The sequence below is a fragment of the Dysidea avara genome, chromosome 7 (genome assembly GCF_963678975.1).
Source record: "Dysidea avara chromosome 7, odDysAvar1.4, whole genome shotgun sequence".
NCBI classification, from domain to species: Eukaryota; Metazoa; Porifera; class Demospongiae; order Dictyoceratida; family Dysideidae; genus Dysidea; species Dysidea avara.
Genome location: NC_089278.1, coordinates 18701803 through 18726201, shown reverse-complemented (window position 1 = coordinate 18726201; position 24399 = coordinate 18701803). Strand labels below are relative to the sequence as shown.

The following is a 24399-nucleotide window of genomic DNA, read 5'->3' as shown; positions in this document are numbered from 1 at the left end:
AAATCCCTACTTTGGTATTGAACACAAAATAATTGCTATACCATGCCAAAGTAAGAATTTCCCACCAAGCTATGCTGTAATAGCTCTTGTTTCACTACTTTTTATTGTTTGGATCCCTACTTCATTTTTTAATTTATAATTTTTAATTTACTAGTTATAAATTTGAACTAAATTGATTATCGTGTACCTATCAGGGTGACTTGTTGCATAACTGAGCCCTGTACAGGGTGTTACACTATCCACAGGATACCTTTTTACATTGCTGAATGCTCTACAGGGTAATATTTTGTAGCTGAACTCTGGTAGCTTGATTGTAGCTGATTTTTACTTCTTGATGGACTCACTTGCTTTGTAGCGGAAATTTCTACAGGGTTAACTATTTTGTGGCTGAACTCCCTGTACTTAGTGAACTCTCTAGAGGGTTATTAGATTGCTGCTGGTCTCTCTGCAAGGTGACTTGTAAGCCTGAGGCTAATATTCCCACCAATTATTCTTTCCAGCACTTAGCTGAACTATCTACAGGACTACTCATATGGAGCTGAATATGTGATTTGTTATTTAGCTATAGTCTCTATGGGGTAACTTGTTATGAAGCTGAACTCTCTACAGGGTGACTTGAAATGTAGTTGAACTATGTTTTAATAGGGCAACTTGGTTTTATTCTACAAAGAGACTTTATTGTAGCTGCAGAGAGCTCAAGTCATGCCATAGTAAGCTTAGCCACAACATAGAGAGTTCAGCTACGTTAGACTACTACAAGTCACCCTATAGAAAGTTCAGCTACATTTCAAGTCACCCTGTTGGGAGTCTAAGTACATTACAAGCCATCCTGTAGAGAGTTCACTACAATCAAGTCACCCTACAGATACATTACAAGTATCTGTGTAGATGGTTAAATTAAGTTGCAAGTTGCCCTGTGAAGTGTACATTTACGTTACAACTCCCTGTAGAGAGAGAGTTCAACTCTCCACAGGGTGACTTGTTATGTAACTGATCTCTCTATGGGGTGACATGTTCTCTAGCTGAAGTCTCTACAGAGTGACTTGTTTCAGGTGATCTCTCTACAGGGTAATTAGTTTCAAGCTGATCTCTCTACAGGGTGACTTATTTCTAACTGATCTCTCTACAGAGTGATTTGTTTTGAGCTGATCTATCTACAGGGTGATTTGAAATGTATCTGATCTCTCTACAGGGTGATTTGAAATGTATCTGATCTCTCTACAGGGTGACTTGTTTCTAGCTGATCTCTCTACAGGGTGAGTTGTTTCTAGCTGATCTCTCTACAGGGTGAGTTGTTTCTAGCTGGTTTCTCTACAGAGTGACTTCTTTCTAGCTGAACTCTCTACAGGACGACTTATTTCTACCTGATCTCTATACAGAGTGATTTGTTTTGAGCTGATCTATCTACAGGGTTTCTTGTTTCTAGCTGATCTCTCTACAGGGTGACTTGAAAAATAGTTGAACTCTTTGCAGGGTTACTTGTTTCTAGTTGATCTCTCTACAGGGTGATTTGTTTCTAGCTGATCTCTGTACTGATAGATTTGTTTGTAGCTGGACTCTGACTTGAAAAGTATATTTCATCAGGGTGCCTTGTTTCCAGCTGATCTCTCTACAGAGTGATTTTTTCTAGCTGATCTCTCTACAGCGTGCTTTGTTTCTAGCTGATTTTTGATAGGGTGACTTATTTCTAGCTGAACTCTCTACAGGGTGACTTGTTTCTAACTGATCAAATGTTAACAGCATACAGTTACAACAAGTTAGCTTTCTTGACCACATGCCACACTACCATTTTGTTTAGCGGATTTATATTTAGTAAGTTTTATTTGTTTAGAAATCGCTATCACTTTCACCCAAACAACATACAATGTTGATGAAGATGATGGACCAGCACAACCTGTACTAGTTCTCAATAACCCATCATCAACTGATACTACTGTACAAGTGTCAAATGAAAACAATACAGCTTTTGGTGAGTTTAATTTCTTCAGTGAGTTATAATCATAATGTGCCCACAGGAGGAGGTGTTGATTATGATTCTGGACCATACACTGTCACATTCACAGCTGGTCAGACCAGTGCTTCGTTTAGTGTTCCAATCAATAATGATAATATATTGGAAGTTGATAAATTTTTTACTCTTGCTATTGTGTTTTCTAAATTACCTGATGGAGTCACTCATGGTGCTAGGGGTATAACTACAGTATTTATAGTGGATGATGATGGTAAGTAATTGACACATCTGTTGCCAAAATCCGTAACCACGTGGATTACCCAAACACCCTGTTTTGATGCATGACTAAATTTTTTAAGTATGCATATTCTTCTACCATTTGCAGCATACATAGTGCAGACTTCCTTTCCAGTGAACTAGTTTGCAATATATAGTCATTAGCAATCATCATACAGTATGATAGTGCTGTATAGTAGGGACCACAAAGGTGTAGGCGTGGCCCATGGAAAAACATCACCCTAAAACCGGCCTCAATTTTCCCTGATGACGCTGAGGCAGCATTGGTTAGGTAAAACTAAGCCCAAACAAACTTTCAGATTGACCTGAAACGCTTTCAACAGGTTGCTATGAATTGTTTTTAAAAATTTAATGGAATTTTCTACTGACTGAGTAACTGACTGGTGCCTTCAGACAAGCGTAACTTGATAACAGTTAAGGCTACGGGCTTGATTTTTCCCTGTTTGATGTCACTTCGACCCGAGCGGTGCCTTTGGCATACTGCAGTACGTAAAATGCATTCTTCATGGACATACCAGTGTCCTCCTTTGTGTCCCATTCATCTTGGCTGACAGCAAAGGTTGTCGATTTGGCAGTAGCACATGATGGCTTCCCTTAGTAAGGGAAATAGTCCGTAGCTTTCATAGTGGCTACTTTAATTGCAGGGATGTTTTTCAAACGGTTTTTGATTTGTAATGCTGTGTAACAAGGTTGAACATAGCTGGCAACGAAGTGTAATGGATACTTCACTTTTCAGACAATAGTTGGTAGCTGGGAAGTGCAATGCCATTTCTTTCTTTTGTTGTGGTATGCGCTGTTCACCAGTCATAATAATTTTATTTTGCAAACAAAGTTAACAAATAAATTCACAAAAATTTGGAATTTTCAACTAGCATAGCACATCGATAAAAAGTACTGTAACAAGCTGGAGCAGTGCACGATATTAAATCACAGTAAAACAATAAAGAGTGTTATATCCCTACTGGGCTCAAGATACCATAATGGAAATGCACAGTAGGGATATAACACTTCTTATTGTTTTACTGTGATTTAATATCGTGTACTACTCCAGCTTGTTACAGTACTTTTTATCGATGTGCTATGGTCTCTACTTTAGTTGAAAATTCCAATTTTTTGTGTACTTGTATAAATGATTGTAAAAAGTGCCTTACTGGGTAATGAGGCCTTCAGAATGTATTGTGAAAACTAGGCATGCGTATATATGCACTTGCACATACATGCACACACACACACACACACATACACACAGAAACACAATCATACAGAAATGTACAGTCACTGAATGTTTCACAATGGTATTTATGATGTGCATATGTTCCCAGCTCAGCATATATACAGTTGAGCAAATTCCCATCATGTTCACACTTGATATTTTATTGCTTCTCTGACTTTAATTAAGTGTATCAAAGGAACAGACTACTAATGTTCTAGCCAACTATGTTGAATAGTCTTTGAACTATAGCTAGTTCTAATCAGTTAAAACAACAAGATGTTTGACTTGGAAGCAAATGTGGCAAATATATTACAGCTTAATGAATCACTGAGACAGGTTACAGAACTCAGTATGTCCACCATGAGCTGGTGACCCCATTCAGGTATAGTGCTTTTCCTTTTTCTGTATGCAGAAGCAAGAAGGCAATTGGAATAAAGAAACTATGACCTTGTAAACAAGCGCCTGTAAGTATTGTTTCCTTTTATGTATGAAAATGAAACAGAAATATTCTTGCGCTTATCATATATTATCATATATGACAGCTAGCTGGATTATGGGTGTTATATAGTTTGCCAGACCTCAGAGTGGAAACCCTTTTTCAAATGTCTGGATCGATCAAATACATTTGATGTGATTCAGTTTGTAGTGTGCTTATAAAGAATGGCAGATAATTCATTAGGGTCATTCCATACCAAATCAACAAAAAAAAATCCCGACCCCTTTTGATTTTCATGAAATTTGGCATAGACATGGACTCTACTAAGAAACTTTCTCACACCAAAATTTGGCTATTGATCTCCCTTTAAGATATGACCACTCCAAGTTTATTACAAAATTCTAGACTAGTTTAATAAAATGGCCATAACTTTGTCAGTGATTATCACAAAACCTTTCTGTTTAGATTTTTGGAATGCTTATTACATTCTCTTTCAAGTGATATATAATTCATTATAATTACTCAAAGTAAAAGGTAAAACCACAAAATGTGACTTTTTCCTTTGATCTTACTTTTTTTCAAAAAGGATATTTCAATTACTTTCATTTTTTGTTCAAATATTCTTCTAATACCCTTCTTTCATGACAGTAAGTGTGAAGTTGGGATGGCAAGTAGATCATGACTTATGGCTACATACGTAATTTTACATGCTACCGGGGCCCGCGGGTATAAGTATGAACACTACTATACCAATACAAACTTTTAAATTAAATTATAGTATGGAATCTCATCAGAATGTAGCCAAGTTGCAATACACATACAGTTGGAGGCATAGTATAGAAGTATCATAAGGTGATTAAACAAAAGTGTCAATACTCTCCATTTCTGAAGCTACACCAATATCCCCTATAGTTATGCATATCGATGCAGTTATGATAACTACATGATTTTAGTGCAAACACCATCAGGAGTTTATAATAGAGATTTTATGAACTCCTGATGCCATATTGTGGGAGGGTTTAGTAGCAAATTATCTTATGATACTATAAGTTTTGTAAGAGAAAGGTTAGATAGAATTGTGGAAACTTCACAATAGGCCTCTATTAAAATTATGAAGTTGGAGAGTTTTGATTTGGTACAGTCACTGTAAAGAAAGGCCACCATATAAGGGCCAACTCTAACTTCTCCAAATGAGATATCTATACACTAATCCACCTGTCAAAAGCAGCCACCTGCCTGAAGGTGACCGGCCCTAAGTTTTGACCGGCTTAGATAAATTCCAATGTAAATCATTCCTTATTCACCAAATTCTCCACCAAACATTTCCTCCACCAAACATTATTTTCTGTTATTATGTAGTATTTGCTGACATGTACAGATGTCCTACAGAATAACAGAAAAGTTTAGCTGAAAAATTGGTGAATTTGGTGAATAAGGAATGATTTACCCTCCTCCAACTTCATAATGTTAATGTGAATTTTCCACAATTTTGTCAAACCTTTCATAAGATAACTTGCTACTAACCCTCCCACAATATGGCATAAGGAGTTCATAAAATCTCTATTATGAACTCCTGATGGTGTTTGCACTAAAATCATGTTGTTATCATAACTGCATCGATATGCATGACTATAGGGGATATTGGTGTAGCTTCAGAAATGGAGAGTATTGACACTTCTGTTTAATCACCTTATGATACTTCTATACTATGCCTCCAACTGTATGTGTATTGCAACTTGGCCACATTCTGATGAGATTCCATACTATAATTTAATTTAAAAGTTTGTATTGGTATAGTAGTGTTCATACTTATACCCCCGGTAGCATGTAAAATTACGTATGTAGCCATAATTCATAATCTACTTGCCATCCCAACTTCACACTTGCTGTCATGAAAGAAGGGTATTAGAAGAATATTTGAACAAAAAATGAAAGTAATTGGAATATCCTTTTTGAAAAAAGTAAGATCAAAGGAAAAAAGTCACATTTTTGTGGTTTTACCTTTTCCTTTGAGTAATTATAATGAATTATATATCACTTGAAAGAGAATGTAATAAGCATTCCAAAAATCTAAACAGAAAGGTTTTGTGATAATCACTGACAAAGTTATGGCCATTTTATTAAACTAGTGTAGAATTTTGTAATAAACTTGGAGTGGTCATATCGTAAAGGGAGATCAATAGAATTGGCCAAATTTTGGTGTGAGAAAGTTTCTTAGCAGAGTCCATGTCTACGTCAAATTTCATGAAAATTGAAAGGGTTCGGGATTTTTTTTGTTGATTTGGTATGGAATGACCCATTACTGCTAAGGCTGTATATGTGATTGGCTGAACAAAAACCCATCATGTACATAAGCCCTATTTTACTAAATTTGAGTACACATGAGAAAATGTATGCTACATGAAAAAATCTAATTGCTTCAATGTATAGTGAACTTATGATGTCATAGACCTCACACTATCAATTGATTGTGAATTGTTTTGGTAAGTATACAAGTGCAAAGCCTTGACAGTTATGACACCAACTTTTTTGCAGTGTTTTAGTAAGAATAATGTTCATTCACAGTGCTAATAAAGATACTCATTCCATTTACATACAGCTATTACCATATCCTTCAACCAGTCATCATACAGTGTTGATGAAGATGCTGAAACAGCACAACTTGTACTAGTTCTCAGTAACCCATCATCAACTGATTTTATTGTACAAGTTAGTGATACTCAGAATACTGCCACTAGTAAGTAAGGTGATATTGTCATAAAATGTTAATAGTAATGATAATATCATAGGAGGTGTTGATTATGGCTTTGGACCATATATTACCACGTTTTTTGCTGGAGAAACCATTGCTTCATTTGGTATTCTAATAAATGATAACAGCATATTTGAAACCAATAAGGCCTTTAGTGTCACTATTGATCCAAACTTGCTTCCAACCGATGTTACTACTGGTAGTCATGGCATAGCTACTGTGACCATAGTGGACGATGATGGTATGTATGTATGTGTATGTGTGTAAGTGTGTGTATGTACGTGTGTGTATTTTTATCTATACTAAAATAGCCAAGTTGTGAAAAAGGTGTGTCCTCCAAAAAGCTAGGGCAAAAAGTTGTGACATCAACTACAATGTCTAATACTGATCATTTTGACGGTGTGATAATTAAAAATTATTAGCATTAGCATCATTACAGACATTTCTTGGCCGCCACTTGATTTTACAGCTCTTTCACCCATTTTTGAAGGGTTGCACACTTTCACAGCTTGGTTGTTTTGGTATAGATATCACCTCTTTTTGTAATTGCAAGCCCCAAAGCCAGTAGCTTTTCGGCTTCCTTTTAATGTGTTTTTCCCTTCACTAGAAGAATGGTTGAACAAGAAAAAGAGTGTTTGTATGCAACCATGTAACTATCAAACAGTACGGTCGTACCGTTTAAATAGAGATCCTGGTGAAATTTTCATGCGCCACCAAAATTTCCACCTTTAAAAGTACCTTAGCAATATCTTATGAAACGAAATCATCTTTATGGAATAGTACTAGTCCATATAATTCATAAAATAGCATTAAATAAAACACAACAGATGGCCGGATTTAGAATTTTTAAAAATTGCCAAAACTTGAATTTTAGACTGACTGCCTGACTTACTGACTTACTGCCTGACTGACCACAGTCGCAAGCCTAGAGGCTAAACGAAACAGTGCACGGCTACCATTTTACGCCACAATAGTAAACTCACCAGTGGGATGTGCCTTTTGGGGTTCTGAGGAGTGTGTGCCCTCTGCGCCTTGTCTTTTCTTTTATCTTGAATCAGGCTGCTTGTCTTCTCCTTCATCCAACGAAACCATATCGAGGCATTAATTTTCCGTATCAACACTTTCTGTAAGCATCATAATAGATGCAACAAGATTATTTAGACTACGTGCTACTGTACGGAGGTACCGGTACTAGATGGCTTTTACGATAGGTCACAAGATCACTCCCATTCTTTAGTTTATGCACTATCGATCTATTGATTGAGACACACCCCTTTAATGCTAGCTGTATTTCCATGACTACACACCTTTAAATTGGAAGGCTGACTCGAGATACTCTAATAATCTATTAAAACCACAATGATCATGCCCCCTTTTGGCAAACGCACATCTTTGCAGGCTGACTTGAAATACTCTAGTACAGCAGTCACCCTAATAGAACAGTCACATGTTTATAGCTAGCTGTATGCCTTAACAAAAAACTAAACCAACTAGTACATTAAAAGTTATAAATTTAAAAATGAAATAGGGATCCAAGTGATAAAAAGTAGTGGAACAAGAGATGAACGATGGTAGCTATTACAGCATAGCTTGGTGGGAAATCCCTACTTTGGTATTGAACACAAAATAATTGCTATACCATGCCAAAGTAGGGATTTCCCACCAAGCTATGCTGTAATAGCTACCATCGTTCATCTCTTGTTTCACTACTTTTTATTGTTTGGATCCCTACTTCATTTTTTAATTTATAATTTTTAATTTACTAGTTATAAATTTGAACTAAATTGATTATGGTGTACCTATCAGGGTGACTTGTTGCATAACTGAGCCCTGTACAGGGTGTTACACTATCCACAGGATACCTTTTTACATTGCTGAATGCTCTACAGGGTAATATTTTGTAGCTGAACTCTGGTAGCTTGATTGTAGCTGATTTTTACTTCTTGATGGACTCACTTGCTTTGTAGCGGAAATTTCTACAGGGCTAACTATTTTGTGGCTGAACTCCCTGTACTTGGTGAACTCTCTAGAGGGTTATTAGATTGCTGCTGGTCTCTCTGCAGGGTGACTTGTAGGCCTGAGGCTAATATTCCCACCAATTATTCTTTCCAGCACTTAGCTGAATTTCCTACAGAGTGACTTGTTTGTAGCTGAACTATCTATAGGACTACTCATATGGAGCTGAATCTGTGATTTGTTATTTAGCTGAAGTCTCTATGGGGTAACTTGTTATGAAGCTGAACTCTCTACAGGGTGACTTGAAATGTAGTTGAACTATGTTTTATAGGGCAACTTGGTTTTACTCTACAAAGAGACTTGTATTGTAGCTGCAGAGAGCTCAAATCATGCCATAGTAAGCTTAGCCACAAACATAGAGAGTTCAGCTATGTTAGACTACTACAAGTCACCCTATAGAAAGTTCAGCTACATTTCAAGTCACCCTGTTTGGAGTGTAAGCACATTACAAGCCATCGAATAGAGTTCACTACAATCAAGTCACCCTACAGATACATTACAAGTATCTGTGTAGATAGTTAAATTAAGTTGCAAGTTGCCCTGTGAAGTGTACATCTACGTTACAACTCCCTGTAGAGAGAGAGTTCAACTCTCCACAGGGTGACTTGTTATGTAACTGATCTCTCCATGGGGTGACATGTTCTCTAGCTGAAGTCTCTACAGAGTGACTTGTTTCAGGTGATCTCTCTACAGGGTAATTAGTTTCAAGCTGATCTCTCTACAGAGTGATTTGTTTTGAGCTGATCTATCTACAGGGTGATTTGAAATGTATCTGATCTCTCTACAGGGTGATTTGAAATGTATCTGATCTCTCTACAGGGTGAGTTGTTTCTAGCTGATCTCTCTACAGGGTGAGTTGTTTCTAGCTGATCTCTCTACAGGGTGAGTTGTTTCTAGCTGGTTTCTCTACAGGGTGACTTATTTCTACCTGATCTCTATACAGAGTGATTTGTTTTGAGCTGATCTCTCTACAGGGTTTCTTGTTTCTAGCTGATCTCTCTACAGGGTGACTTGAAAAATAGTTGAACTCTTTGCAGGTCACTTGTTTCTAGTTGATCTCTCTACAGGGTGATTTGTTTCTAGCTGATCTCTCTACTGATAGATTTGTTTGTAGCTGGACTCTGACTTGAAAAGTATATTTCGTCAGGGTGCCTTGTTTCCAGCTGATCTCTCTACAGAGTGATTTTTTCTAGCTGATCTCTCTACAGTGTGCTTTGTTTCTAGCTGATTTTTGATAGGGTGACTTGTTTCTTGCTGATCTCTCTCCAGGGTGACTTATTTCTAGCTGAACTCTCTACAGGGTGACTTCATTCTATCTAATCTCTCTACAGGGTGACTTGTTTCTAACTGATCAAATGTTAACAGCATACAGTTACAACAAGTTAGCTTTCTTGACCACATGCCACACTACCATTTTGTTTAGTGGATTTATATTTAGTAAATTTTATTTGTTTAGAAATCACTATCACTTTCACCCAAACAACATACAATGTTGATGAAGATGATGGACCAGCACAACCTGTACTAGTTCTCAGTAACCCATCATCAACTGATATTACTGTACAAGTGTCAAATATAAACAATACAGCTTTTGGTGAGTTTAATTTCTTCAGTGAGTTATAATCATAATGTACCCACAGGAGGAGGTGTTGATTATGATTCTGGACCATACACTGTCACATTCACAGCTGGTCAGACCAGTGCTTCATTTAGTGTTCCAATCAATAATGATAATATATTGGAAGTTGATAAATTTTTTACTCTTACTATTGTGTTTTCTACATTACCCGATGGAGTCACTCATGGTGCTAGGGGTATAACTACAGTATTTATAGTGGATGATGATGGTGAGTAATTGACACATCTGTTGCCAAAATCCGTAACCACGTGGATTACCCAAACACCCTGTTTTGATGTATGAATAAATTTTTTAAGTATGCATATTCTTCTACCATTTGCAGCATACATAGTGCAGACTTCCTTTCTAGTGAACTAGTTTGCAATATATAGTCATTAGCAATCATCATACAGTATGATAGTGCTGTATAGTAGGGACCACAAAGGTGTAGGCATGGCCCATGAAAAAACATCACCCTAAAATCGGCCTCAATTTTCCCTGATGACGCTGAGGCAGCATTGGTTAGGTAAAACTAAGCCCAAACAAACTTTCAGATTGACCTGAATCACTTTCAACAGGTTGCTATGAATTTTTTTTTTTAATTTAGTGGAATTTTCTACTGACTGAGTAACTGACTGGTGCCTTCAGACAAGCATAACTTGATAACAGCTAAGGCTACGGGCTTAATTTTTCCCTGTTTGATGTCACTTCGACCCGAGAGGTGCCTTTGGCATACTGCAGTACGTAAATTGCATTCTTCATGGACATACCAGTGTCCTCCTTTGTGTCCCATTCATCTTGGCTGACAGCAAAGGTTGTCGATTTGGCAGTAGCACATGATGGCTTCCCTTAGTAAGGGAAATAGTCCGTATTTTTCATAGTGGCTACTTTAATTGCAGAGATGTTTTTCAAACGGTTTTTGATTTGTAATGCTGTGTAATAAGGTTGAACAAAACTGGCAACGAAGTGTAATGGATACTTCACTTTTCAGACAATAGTTGGTAACTGGAAAGTGCAATGCCATTTCTTTCTTTTGTTGTGGTATGCGCTGTTCACCAGTCATAATAATTTTATTTTGCAAACAAAGTTAACAAACAAATTTACAAAAAATTTGGAATTTTCAACTAGCATAGCACATCGATAAAAAGTACTGTAACAAGCTGGAGTAGTGCACGATATTAAATCACAGTAAAACAATAAAGAGTGTTATATCCCTACTGGGCTCAAGATACCATAATGGAAATGCACAGTAGGGATATAACACTTCTTATTGTTTTACTGTGATTTAATATCGTGCACTACTCCAGCTTGTTACAGTACTTTTTATCGATGTGCTATGGTCTCTACTCTAGTTGAAAATTCCAATTTTTTGTGTACTTGTGGTATAAATGATTGTAAAAAGTGCCTTACTGGGTAATGAGGCCTTCAGAATGTATTGTGCAAACTAGGCATGCACATGTATGCACTTGCACATGCATGCACACACACAGAGACGCAATCATACAGAAATGTACAGTCACTATTATGATGTGCATATGTGCCCAGCTCAGCATATATATAGCTGAGCAAATTCCCATCATGTTCACACATCCTTGATATTTTATTGCTTCTCTGACTTTAATTAAGTGTGCCAAAGGAACAGACTACTAATGTTCTAGCCAATTAAGTTGAATAGTCTTTGAACTATAGCTAGTGCTAAACAGTTAAAACAACAAGATATTTGACTTGGAAGCAAATGTGGCAAATATATTACAGCTTAATGAATCACAGAGACAGGTTACAGAACTCAGTACGTCCACCATGAGCTGGTGACCCCATTCAGGTATAGTGCTTTTCCTTTTTCTGTATGCAGAAGCAAGAAGGCAATTGGAATAAAGAAACTATGACCTTGTAAACAAGTGCCTGTAAGTATTGTTTCCTTTTATGTACGAAAATGAAACAGAAATATTCTTGCTCTTATCATATATCATCATATATGGTAGCTAGCTGGATTATGGGTGTTATAGTTTGCCAGACCTCAGAGTGGAAACCCTTTTTCAAATGTCTGGATCGATCAAATACATGTGATGTGATTCAGTTTGTAGTGTGCTTATAAAGAATGGCAGATAATTCATTAGGGTCATTCCATACCAAATCAACAAAAAAAAATCCCGACCCCTTTCGATTTTCATGAAATTTGGCATAGACATGGACTCTACTAAGAAACTTTCTCACACCAAAATTTGGCTATTGATCTCCCTTTAAGATATGACCACTCCAAGTTTATTACCAAATTCTACACTAGTTTAATAAAATGGCCATAACTTTTTGTCAGTGATTATCACAAAACCTTTCTGTTTAGATTTTTGGAATGCTTATTACATTCTCTTTCAAGTGATATATAATTCATTATAATTACTAAAAGGAAAAGGTAAAACCACAAAAATGTGACTTTTTCCTTTGATCTTACTTTTTTCAAAAATGGATATTTCAATTACTTTCATTTTTTGTTCAAATATTCTTCTAATACCCTTCTTTCATGACAGTAAGTGTGAAGTTGAGATGGCAAGTAGATCATGACTTATGGCTACATACGTAATTTTACATGCTACCGGGGGTATAAGTATGAACACTACTATACCAATACAAACTTTTAAATTAAATTATAGTATGGAATCTCATCAGAATGTGGCCAAGTTGCAATACGCATACAGTTGGAGGCATAGTATAGAAGTATCATAAGGTGATTAAACAGAAGTGTCAATACTCTCCATTTCTGAAGCTACACCAATATCCCCTATAGTTATACATATCGATGCAGTTATGATAACAACATGATTTTAGTGCAAACACCATATTGTGGGAGGGTTTAGTAGCAAATTATCTTATGATACTATAAGTTTTGTAAGAGAAAGGTTAGACAGAATTGTGGAAACTTCACAATAGGCCTCTATTAAAATTATGAAGTTGGAGAGTTTTGATTTGGTACAGTCACTGTAAAGAAAGGCCACCACATAAGGGCCAACTCTAACTTCTCCAAATGAGATATCTATACACTAATCCACCTGTCAAAAGCAGCCACCTGCCTGAAGGTGACCGACCCAAAGTTTTGACCGGCTTAGATAAGTTCCAATGTAAATCATTCCTTATTCACCAAATTCTCCACCAAACATTTCCTCCACCAAACATTATTTTCTGTTATTATGTAGTATTTGCTGACATGTACAGATGTCCTACAGAATAACAGAAAAGTTTAGCTGAAAAATTGGTGAATTTGGTGAATGAGGAATGATTTACCCTCCTCCAACTTGGCATCAGGAGTTCATAAAATCTCTATTATGAACTCCTGATGGTGTTTGCACTAAAATCATGTTGTTATCATAACTGCATCGATATGTATAACTATAGGGGATATTGGTGTAGCTTCAGAAATGGAGAGTATTGACACTTCTGTTTAATCACCTTATGATACTTCTATACTATGCCTCCAACTGTATGTGTATTGCAACTTGGCCACATTCTGATGAGATTCCATACTATAATTTAATTTAAAAGTTTGTATTGGTATAGTAGTGTTCATACTTATACCCCCGGTAGCATGTAAAATTACGTATGTAGCCATAATTCATCTCCATATGTGGCATGATATAGGACCAAAATTTTAACTACATTAATATTTTCTGGGTAAACAAGGTAAACAAGGTAAACATGGTTACATAAATCTATATGATTATGATTTGTGCACTAACTTTTGTACACTACCTTTGTTTACCCCTGTAGAAGAACATTTTGTACAACTGGGTAAACATGGTAAACAAGAATATGGGTGAACATAAGTAAACTTGGTAAGCACATGAATACTCATAGGTAAACATGGGTATACACAAGTAAACACAGCTAAACATGGGTAAACACAGGTAAACATGGGTAAACATAGGTAAACATGGGTATACACATGGGTAAATATGGGTAAACACAGGTAAACATGGATACACACAAGTAAACATGGGTAAACACAGGTAAACATGGGTATACACGGGTAAACACAGGTAAACACCATTAAACACAGGTAAACACGGGTAAAAACATGGGTAAACACAGGTAAACATGGGTAAAACATGAGTATACGCTTGCGTAAGCAAGGGTAAATAAACACAGGTATGCAACAGGTATTATAAACAAGACTAAGGCTAACCATGAGTGAGCAGTGTTTACCATAACATTTTCTACACCTTGTCCTATATCATGCCATACCTCAATCTTAGATCTATTATGAAACACTACCCTTGTTTATAATCATGTTTACCCATGTTTACCTGTGTTTACCCGTGTTTATCCATGTTTACCTGTGTTTACTCATGTTTACCTGTGTCTACCCATGTTTACTTATGTTTACCCACGCTTACCCATGTTTACTTATGTTCATCCAGATTTACTCTTGTTTACCATGTTTACCCAGTTCTACAAAACGTTCTTCTACTCCTTGTCCTATATCATGCCATATCTCATAATTCATGATCTACTTGCCATCCCAACTTCACACTTACTGTCATGAAAGAAGGGTATTAGAAGAATAGTTGAACAAAAAATGAAAGTAATTGAAATATCCATTTTTGAAAAAAGTAAGATCAAAGGAAAAAGTCACATTTTTGTGGTTTTACTTTTTCCTTCGAGTAATTATAATGAATTATATATCACTTGAAAGAGAATGTAATAAGCATTCCAAAAATCTAAACAGAAAGGTTTTGTGATAATCACTGTCAAAGTTATGGCCATTTTATTAAACTAGTGTAGAATTTTGTAATAAACTTGGAGTGGTCATATCGTAAAGGGAGATCAATAGAATTGGCCAAATTTTGGTGTGAGAAAGTTTCTTAGTAGAGTCCATGTCTATGCCAAATTTCATGAAAATCGAAAGGGTTCGGGATTTTTTTTTGTTGATTTGGTATGGAATGACCCATTACTGCTAAGGCTGTATATGTGACTGGCTGAACAAAAACCCATCATGTACATAAGCCCTATTTTACTAAATTTAAGTACACATAAGAAAATGTATGCTACATGAAAAATCTAATTGCTTCAATGTATAGTGAACTTATGATGTCATAGACCTCACACTATCAATTGATTGTGAATTGTTTTGGTAAGTATACAAGTGCAAAGCCTTGACAGTTATGACACCAACTTTTTTGCAGTGTTTTAGTAAGAATAATGTTCATTCACAGTGCTAATAAAGATACTAATTCCATTTACATACAGCTATTACCATATCCTTCAACCAGTCAACATACAGTGTTGGTGAAGATGCTGGAACAGCACAACTTGTACTAGTTCTCAGTAACCCATCATCAACTGATTTTATTGTACAAGTTAGTGATACTCAGAATACTGCCACTAGTAAGTAAGGTGATATTGTCATAAAATGTTAATAGTAATGATAATATCATAGGAGGTGTTGATTATGGCTTTGGACCATACATTACCACGTTTTTTGCTGGAGAAACCATTGCTTCATTTGGTATTCTAATAAATGATAACAGCATATTTGAAACCAATAAGACCTTTAGTGTCACTATTGATCCAAACTTGCTTCCAACCGATGTTACTACTGGTAGTCATGGCATAGCTACTGTGACCATAGTGAACGATGATGGTATGTATGTATGTGTGTGTGTGTAAGTGTGTGTATGTACGTGTGTGTATTTTTATCTATACTAAAATAGCCAAGTTGTGAAAAAGGTGTGTCCTCCAAAAAGCTAGGGCGAAAAGTTGTGACATCAACTACAATGTCTAATACTAATCATTTTGATGGTGTGATAATTAAAAATTATTAGCATTAGCATCATTGCAGCCATTTCTTGGCCGCCACTTTTGATTTCACAGCTCTTTCACCCATTTTTGAAGGGCTGCACACTTTCACAGCTTGGTTGTTCCAATAAATGAGGATGACATAATGGAAAATGATGAAGACTTTACTCTCACTATTAGAAGTGGCACATTACCCAATCGCGTTACACATCTTAGTACTGGTCAATCTACAGTTACTATAGTGGATGATGATAGTGAGTCATTCTATTGTTAAATAATAGGGTTCCGCCCAAACGTGAAGCGTGCCACCTAAAATTCCGTCTTTAAAAATCATCGTAGAGACATCTTACAGAGAAAAAATCACCTTTATAGAATAATACAGCATTAAAAATAAGAAAACACTCACAGGCGGCTGGACATAGAATTCTTGAAAAAGCACAAAAACTTGAATTTCGTCTGCCAGCCTGCCTCTGCCTGCCTGTCTACCTGCCTGCCTGCCTGCCTGCCTGCCTGCCTGCCTGCCTGCCTGCCTGCCTGCCTGCCTGCCTGCCTGCCTGCCTGCCTGCCTGCCCACCCACCTGCCCGCCTGCCTGACCACAATTGCAAGGATGGAGGCCAAATGAAGCAGTGCATGGCCACCATTTTACGCCATAATAACAAACTCACCAGTGGCATGTGCCATTTGGGGTTCCAATGAGTGTGTGCTCTCTGTGCCTTTTATCTTCTGGTCTTTGTCCTTTATTGAGACATTGATTTTCCCTATCAACACTTTCTTTGAGCAGCATAAGATGCCACAAACTTATTTAAGTGTTTACACTTGGTAGATACTTGTAACTTTACGATAGCACACCTATTAATGCAATCTTGGTTGATTAATAATGATCAAGCACCAAGACCACACCCCTTAACAATCTATTTACTCAATTATGATGACACACCCTGTTACAATTGGTCTAGCTGTATTCGTAAGCTAGTACAGTGAAACTGATATGAAATAGTGACATGCCCCCGGATAGTAGCTCAAGACATGCCTGTTTGGCTCAAGACATGCCTTTTTACAACTGCAGCAGCTACAATGCATGCATCATGGACTTATACTTTTCCTACTTTGTGTCCTATTTGTTTCTCCACTGCCTCAAAAGTACAGTATTGATTTGCAGCAACATGCAGTGGCTTCAGTGCAAGCTGGCTGTTATGAGAATTGATTGTAATTTCCATAGTGAGTGGATTGATAGCAGAGGCACTTCTCATACTGTTCTTTAATTGTAACACCATATAATGGGTAGAAAACAAAGTGGAATAACCATTTGCTTCCCAGTAATTGATAGTCTAGTGTGTGTTTAATGACAATTTCCATAGTGACTGGATTGATTACATGCATGCATACATGTACATACATACATACATACCTACATACACACACATATACACACGTGCGCATACACACACGCACACACGCACACACACACACATCCATACTGTATATATGCGTTAAATATATGTGCACCATATGCCAGGGATTGTAGCTGTGTGCTTTAACAGTAATCATCAGTGAGTTTAATTGCAATTGCTGTATAATGTATGTAGACAACACAAACTATTTGTTCATTGCAAATGCAATCTGTTCTGCTTTCAGCTATTACCATATCCTTCAATCAGTCAACATACAGTATTAATGAAGATGCTCGATCAGCACAACCTGTACTAGTTCTCAGTAACCCATCATCAACTGATATTACTGTACAAGTGTCAAATAAAAACATTACAGCTTTTGGTGAGTTTAATTCCTTCAGTGATTTGTAATCATAATGTGCCCCACAGGAGGAGGTATTGATTATAATTCTGGACCATACACTGTCACATTTACTGCTGGACAGACTAGTGCACCATTTAGTGTTCCAATAAATGATGATAATACATTGGAAAATGTTGAAACATTTAATGTCACTATTATCCATTCTTCACTACCTGATCGTGTTATCGTTGTTGACCCTCATGAAGCTACAGTGATTATTGGAAATGATGATGGTAAGCAGCATTATATATATATTCAGTGGAATTTTTGCTGACTGACTAACTAACTGCCTGATACCTTCATACAAGCACAACTCAATAATGTTTAAAACTATGGGCTTGATTGTTTTATTCTTAGATGTCACTTTAGGTGCCTTGTGGCATTCAACAGTATGTACAATGCATGCATCATGAACTTACTGTTGTCCTCATTTGTGTCTCCCATTTTTCTTTACTGTTAGCACAAAGTGTCATAGCTTCCCTGCATTTGTAATGGGAATTGTATTCTGTAGTGACTAGTTTGATTGCAGAGGTGCTTCTCATACTGTTTTTTGTCTTTTGTGATGGCTGAACATAGCTGAAAACAAAGCATAATAATTACCTTACTTTTCAGTAGCATATGCTCAGACAAAACTTTAAGTCTGGTACTCTTCTTTCTTTTGATGTAGTATGTGTGGGTTCATCAGTGATAAGTAAATATACACGAACAATTGGTAATTACAGTCTGATTCATAGAAAATTAAATAGTGAAACAAGGGAAGTTGCTTAGCTACACCTTAAAACATGTGTTCTAGAGGAATTTAATCCCTAATTCAGTCATGGGTATAGACTGAAGTAGATATTAAATGTCTGCCAGTATAACTACAGGTGTAACTAGTTGACTTCCCTTGCTTCACTACTTTTTATTTCTTTGATCCCTAATCAAACTCATTTTTTAGTACTTGCCTGGTAGCAGACAAGTATGTATATGTATAACTCACCTGGGAATGGGGCGGGGCTGTCATGCTTATTGCAGACTAATACTGTATCCTGCAGTGGGTGAGCAATCACCCCTGCCAGTACAATCATCATCCAAGCCAGTGCAGACTAGAAAACATTAAACTTTTTAAAAGGTTGACTGAGATTAAGAATCAGGACACACGATAGTGTGTCATGCGACCAAATACAGCTAGTGCGGACGTGCGACAGACAAGTGTGTTTTTTACAGAAACCAATAAAATGCTGATTTCACGTATTTGTAGCTCAAGGTGCCTGAACAAAAATTAACCAGTTTTGCTGTGGTAATTGCCTTGGAGTAGGGCACCTCCTATTCCAAATTTGAGTTGAACCTGCCAGCCATCACTGAGATATATGCGCCTTCAAAGTTCATCTTATTTTCTTCGTATTATTCTTCATCTTTTTTTTTCTTTTCACTCCACTTGCTATAACTAATTAGTCAATTGACTTCAAACTTGGCAGGCAGAATGCAGCACATTTACAGTACAATTTTTGTACAGATCAAAGTAAGAACAATGGAATTATGCATGATTTTGAAAATTGCAAAAGTGATTTGTTGTCACGCCTGCAGGTAATCTGCTTGATGGAATAGCTTGACAGTCAGTCTGTACATGAAGTTACTATCATAGTGCAAACCTTTTGTGGCTTGAAAGTACTGAAAGTATTAGCTAAGGAGATATAAAGCAAAATCAAGCACAAAAATTGTGATCAAGATACTCTAATAGAACGGTCACTGAGAAGCAAAAAAACATCTGTAAAAATGTCAGAAAACAAAATTTCTCCAGGTTTCAAACCAGGGACCTCCACACCTATATATTCTATCGTTTTACTACTCTGCCACTGCTGTCAGTTGCTTACCTCACTTAATTTCTACCTTATAAATGAAAGTTATGGTTAGTACACAAGAATGATAACTCATAGATCTATCAGTGGAAATTCTAGAACATTCTATATGTGTTGTATTAAAGGGCTCAGAAAGAATGTGTGCTCTATTAGGGTATTACAAAAATATTTTGAAAAGCTTATATCAAGTGTGTTGTGCGGCCAAGTACAGTCGGTGCAGGTGGGTATCATACTTGTTTTATGGAACCAAGAAAATGCATCTGTAGCTTGATAGTACTTGAACAGTAATTAACCATTTCTGACTTCCTCAGGGTAGGGCACCTCCCATTTGTAATTTGAGTCGAATCTATCATCGGGATATACGCACCTCTAAAATTCATCTTGATTTCTTCGTAAATGCATAATAACCATGACAATTCCTGTAGTAAAGGGAAAAAAAGTTTAAAGGAAGTATCAAGGCCAAAGCTTTGGAATCATGCAATTAGTCACAAAGATCGAAGGATGTTATGTACAGTATACCATTTTCTAAATGTTAACAGCATACTGTTACAACAAGTTGGCTTTCTTGATCACATGACACATTACCATGTTGTTTAGTGGATTTATATTTAGTAAATTTTATTTGTTTAGAAATCACTGTCACTTTCAACCAGTCAACATACAGTGTTGATGAAGATGATGGACTAGCTCAACTTGTACTAGTTCTCAGTAACCCATCATCAACCGATATTACCGTACAAGTTAGAGATAATGCAAATAGTGCTACTGGTAAGTAAAATAAATTTATCACACAGTGTTACAATAGTTATATTACAGGAGGAGGTATTGATTATAATTCTGGACCATTTGCTGTCACATTTCCTGTTGGAGTGACTAGTGTTCCATTTAATATTCCAATCAATAATGATAATATATTGGAAGTTGATGAAGACTTTACTCTTACTATCATGCGTAGTACATTACCCAATGGTGTCACTCGTGGTAGTATTGGTCAAACTACAGTTACTATAGTGGATGATGATGGTGAGAAATTTATGTACACACTGTATCAAAATCACAATGTTACCCAAACGTCTGATGTCATACAGTAACCAAGGAAATTTTATTTGTTTCCTGTCCCTCTGTACTGAAAACCAGATGTGGACATGAAGAGATCATTGCTTTCAGTTATACTTGACTGTTTTATTAGAGCATATGACTGCTCTATTAGAATATCTCAACCAAGGGCTATATGCCCTGTGAAACAAAAGTGGAAGGATCCAACCCCTTCATTATTCTTTTATTATATTTATGTGCACAGTATTACATTTACCATGATATTTGGCCTCCATAGACAGTGTGGGAAACTGGTCTTATCGCCTATATTGGAGAAATGCCAGTTTTAAGTATTTAGTGTGTTGTAGCTCGCCAATGGTTGCAGCTACATGTACCAATTTTTCACATGTTTTATACCAATTCCTTTCCCTCCAGAGCATCCACTGTACAAGGCCAACAGCTAATTTTCCCACCATTTTAGATAGTTTTTAGCTTGATGTTAACTGTATCAAGCGAGTTCCAAAAGGGGTGGGTGATGGGGGCCAGAGGAGGGTACGAGGCTGTTTTAAAAAGGTAAAAAGAAAGGTTTAGGGATAAATTAAGTCATGTTATGGGTCATTCAGATCTCAAAACTGGCTAAAATGTAAAGACATTTGCGACCAAATTTAGGAAACTGTCCATCTACGCACAATAATACTTTTGCATTTAGGTAAAAAACGCAAGCTCCAAAAAAAATTATGCAAGTTTTTGTTGCCTTACTGGCTAGTGAATTAACACTCCAATGGATAAAGGAATCATCATGTTTGCTTGTTCACAGGAAGTTCAAAAATCCTTGTTTAATTTCCATACTTGAGAGGGTTTCTGAGTTATAGACATTTGTTTACATTACAGTGATGAAAGAATTTACCAATGATCTTTCTTAATGTTTAGTTACACTACCACTCACCTATTTACGTGCTCTGTTCCTCGGATCTTCATTCTTCACCTCCAGCAATCCATTGATTGAGGAGGGGGTTTGGTAAGTGCCAGGGGGCCTCATCTGCCATGGTATATGGCCTAGGCAAGGTTATGTAATTCCAGCGGGGCCAAAGTAGGAAGTACTTTTGGTTTATTGATGCTTGGGTAATGAAAGAGTTTAGAGCAGAGAAGCGTCTCTGTCCTAAACTCTTTACAATAGAGGCAAACGGGAGAACCTAGTGGATAAGGCAGATATCCTAAGTGAGGCCCCCTGGCTGTCTCAGACTCCTCTAAGGAGAATGGACGAACTGCTTATAGCAGCAGTAGGTGATGTGTTGACCTGCGGGTCACCACTAATTTGTGTCACGTGGCTTTAGCCAGATTGTGACAGCATCAACACCTGTGTGCAGATGCCAGATTGTGGTGACAGCATCAACACCTGTGCGCAGGTGCCAGATTGTGATGACAGCATCAAACACCTGTGCGCAGGTGCCAGATTGTGATGACAGCATCAACACCTATGTGTAGGTGCCAGATTGTGATGACAGCATCAACACCTGTGCGCAGGTGGTACAATGGTCAGGACGTGACAGTTTTTTTCAGAGTTGTTAATATCCACTGTTGAGAGTGGCACTGTGTGAAATAGCATTGACACGTGATAGTAGCACTGAGGTCTCTCTATGGTGGTTAGCTGGTTGGTACTCTATAGCTGGGAAATGTTTGATAGTGCTCATGACAGAGAGTGTCTTCTTGTGGATGGGAGGGTGTCTCCTAATACTGATCTAGATGGGAAAGCGTCTCCAGCTAGCAATCTGGTTGGGAGTGCATCTCTAGTTAGCAATTTGAATGAGAGAGCTTCTCCTAATACTGATCTGGATGGGAGAGCATCTTCAGCTAGTGATCTGGTTGGGAGAGAGTCTCTAGTTGGCAATTTGAATGGGAGAGTGTCTCCTAATAATGATCTGGATGGGAGAGCATCTTCAGCTAGTGATCTGGTTGGGAGAGCGTCTCCTGGTAGTGATCTGGATGGGAGAGCATCTCCGGCTAGCAATCTGGTTGGGAGAGCATCTCTAGTTGGCAGTTTGAATGGGAGAGCGTCTCCTAATAATGATCTGGATGGGAGAGCATCTTCAGCTAGTAATCTGGTTGGGAGAGCGTCTCCTGATACTGATCTGGATGGGAGAGGCAAGCAGCTGTTAGCAACCCAATTTCCTGATGGCGCTCTGAACTGGAGGGGCTTGTCTGTGACTGCAGGCAGGATAAAAGAGCATCTCTCCTGACAAAGATTTGAACTGCGAGCATCCCTTAATAGCAATCTCTACTTGTGGTAGCAGCTGGCACGGTGAAGGAATCCAGGCTGGCACAGTGAAGGAATCCAGTCAGACCTACAGCTGAAGAACTCTCAACAAAATGCATATGATAGTACAGTCTTTCATGTAAATGTTTAGAGTACAACAACAACAACATTATGTGTCTACTTAGCTTGCTCCACTGCTTACTAGGGCTGAGCAATACTACCATTTTAGCGATATATCGCGATGTTTTGAAAGTATCGATATCACGATATTTTGTTATTAACTATCGTGATACCATGCCTGTACATTACTGTCATTAAAAATCCATTTGTTATGCAGTACTAGGCTAAGAATTCTTGTAAATGATAAAGTCCACCCATCTGGTTTCCCCTGCAGAGAGGTGTGAACACCATAACAACCTCAAAGCATGTGTTACAATAACTGTTACTGTAAACAAGGATGATAGTGGCTAGTTTGTTATCACCTCCTGCAGGAATGCTGAGCAATATGCTATGTAGCATCAGCTATGATTGACTTATTTGTAAGTATCGTGAACTATTCAGTATCGTGAATAGTGGCTTTAGTATCAATCGTGATACCAAAATGGCAGTATCGCTCAGCCCTACTGCTTACACTACATATGTATGTAAGTACCACTATTGACAATGGGATACTGACTAGAATTTTTAACTGCCAGCATACCATGCCAATTAACATAGAGTACCTGTGTGTAGTGAAGTTTGTGAACTGTTCAGTGGGTAGGGACAGGGTGGGAAGATTTGTTACAACAGGTATGAATTACTGCCAACGTGTTCTGCTCACTTTGTTGCGCATGCGTTGTTCTTATTAGAGCCCACTGTTGCATGCTAATATTTTGGGTACTTGCGCAGCCTACGCTTCACAACATTAACTGTGTTTAATAACTTAAACTTAATGTTTAGTTACACTACCACTCACCTATTTACATGCTCTGTTCCTCGGATCTTCATTCTTCACCTCCAGCAATCCATTGATTGAGGAGGGGGTTTGGTAAGTTCCAGGGGGCCTCATCTGCCATGGTATATGGCCTAGGCAAGGTTATGTAATTCCAGCGGGGCCAAAGTAGGAAGTACTTTTGGTTTATTGATGCTTGGGTAATGAAAGAGTTTAGAGCAGAGAAGCGTCTCTGTCCTAAACTCTTTACAATAGAGGCCATAGGTAGGTCATGATATGTATTATGTATATCGTGATCTACCCCCCCAAGCATCAAGGTTATTTATTTAGACCATGCAATGTGCAGAAATGATGATGGTGGCAACATCTAGTAATATGCAAGATAAGCTATGCTTGCAGCATACAGAAGATGATGATGATGATGTGCAAGCTGAGCAACGGTGACATACAAAACAAGCAGTGGCAGTGACATACGT

The 24399-nt window shown here is 37.5% G+C and overlaps 1 protein-coding gene across 2 annotated transcripts in view; it reads left to right on the top strand.

Moving 5' to 3' along the window:
- LOC136259675 (uncharacterized) overlaps positions 1-24399 on the top strand; it is a 131131-nt gene that overhangs the window by 49259 nt on the left and 57473 nt on the right. For both annotated transcript variants that reach the window (XM_066053178.1, XM_066053177.1), the window contains 12 exons: positions 1832-1969; positions 2016-2222; positions 6497-6634; positions 6687-6890; positions 10122-10259; positions 10306-10512; positions 15522-15659; positions 15712-15915; positions 17707-17844; positions 17892-18098; positions 20334-20471; positions 20520-20726. In XM_066053178.1, the coding sequence (XP_065909250.1) occupies positions 1832-1969; positions 2016-2222; positions 6497-6634; positions 6687-6890; positions 10122-10259; positions 10306-10512; positions 15522-15659; positions 15712-15915; positions 17707-17844; positions 17892-18098; positions 20334-20471; positions 20520-20726 (2064 nt within the window). The remainder of the gene's footprint in view (positions 1-1831; positions 1970-2015; positions 2223-6496; positions 6635-6686; positions 6891-10121; positions 10260-10305; positions 10513-15521; positions 15660-15711; positions 15916-17706; positions 17845-17891; positions 18099-20333; positions 20472-20519; positions 20727-24399) is intronic.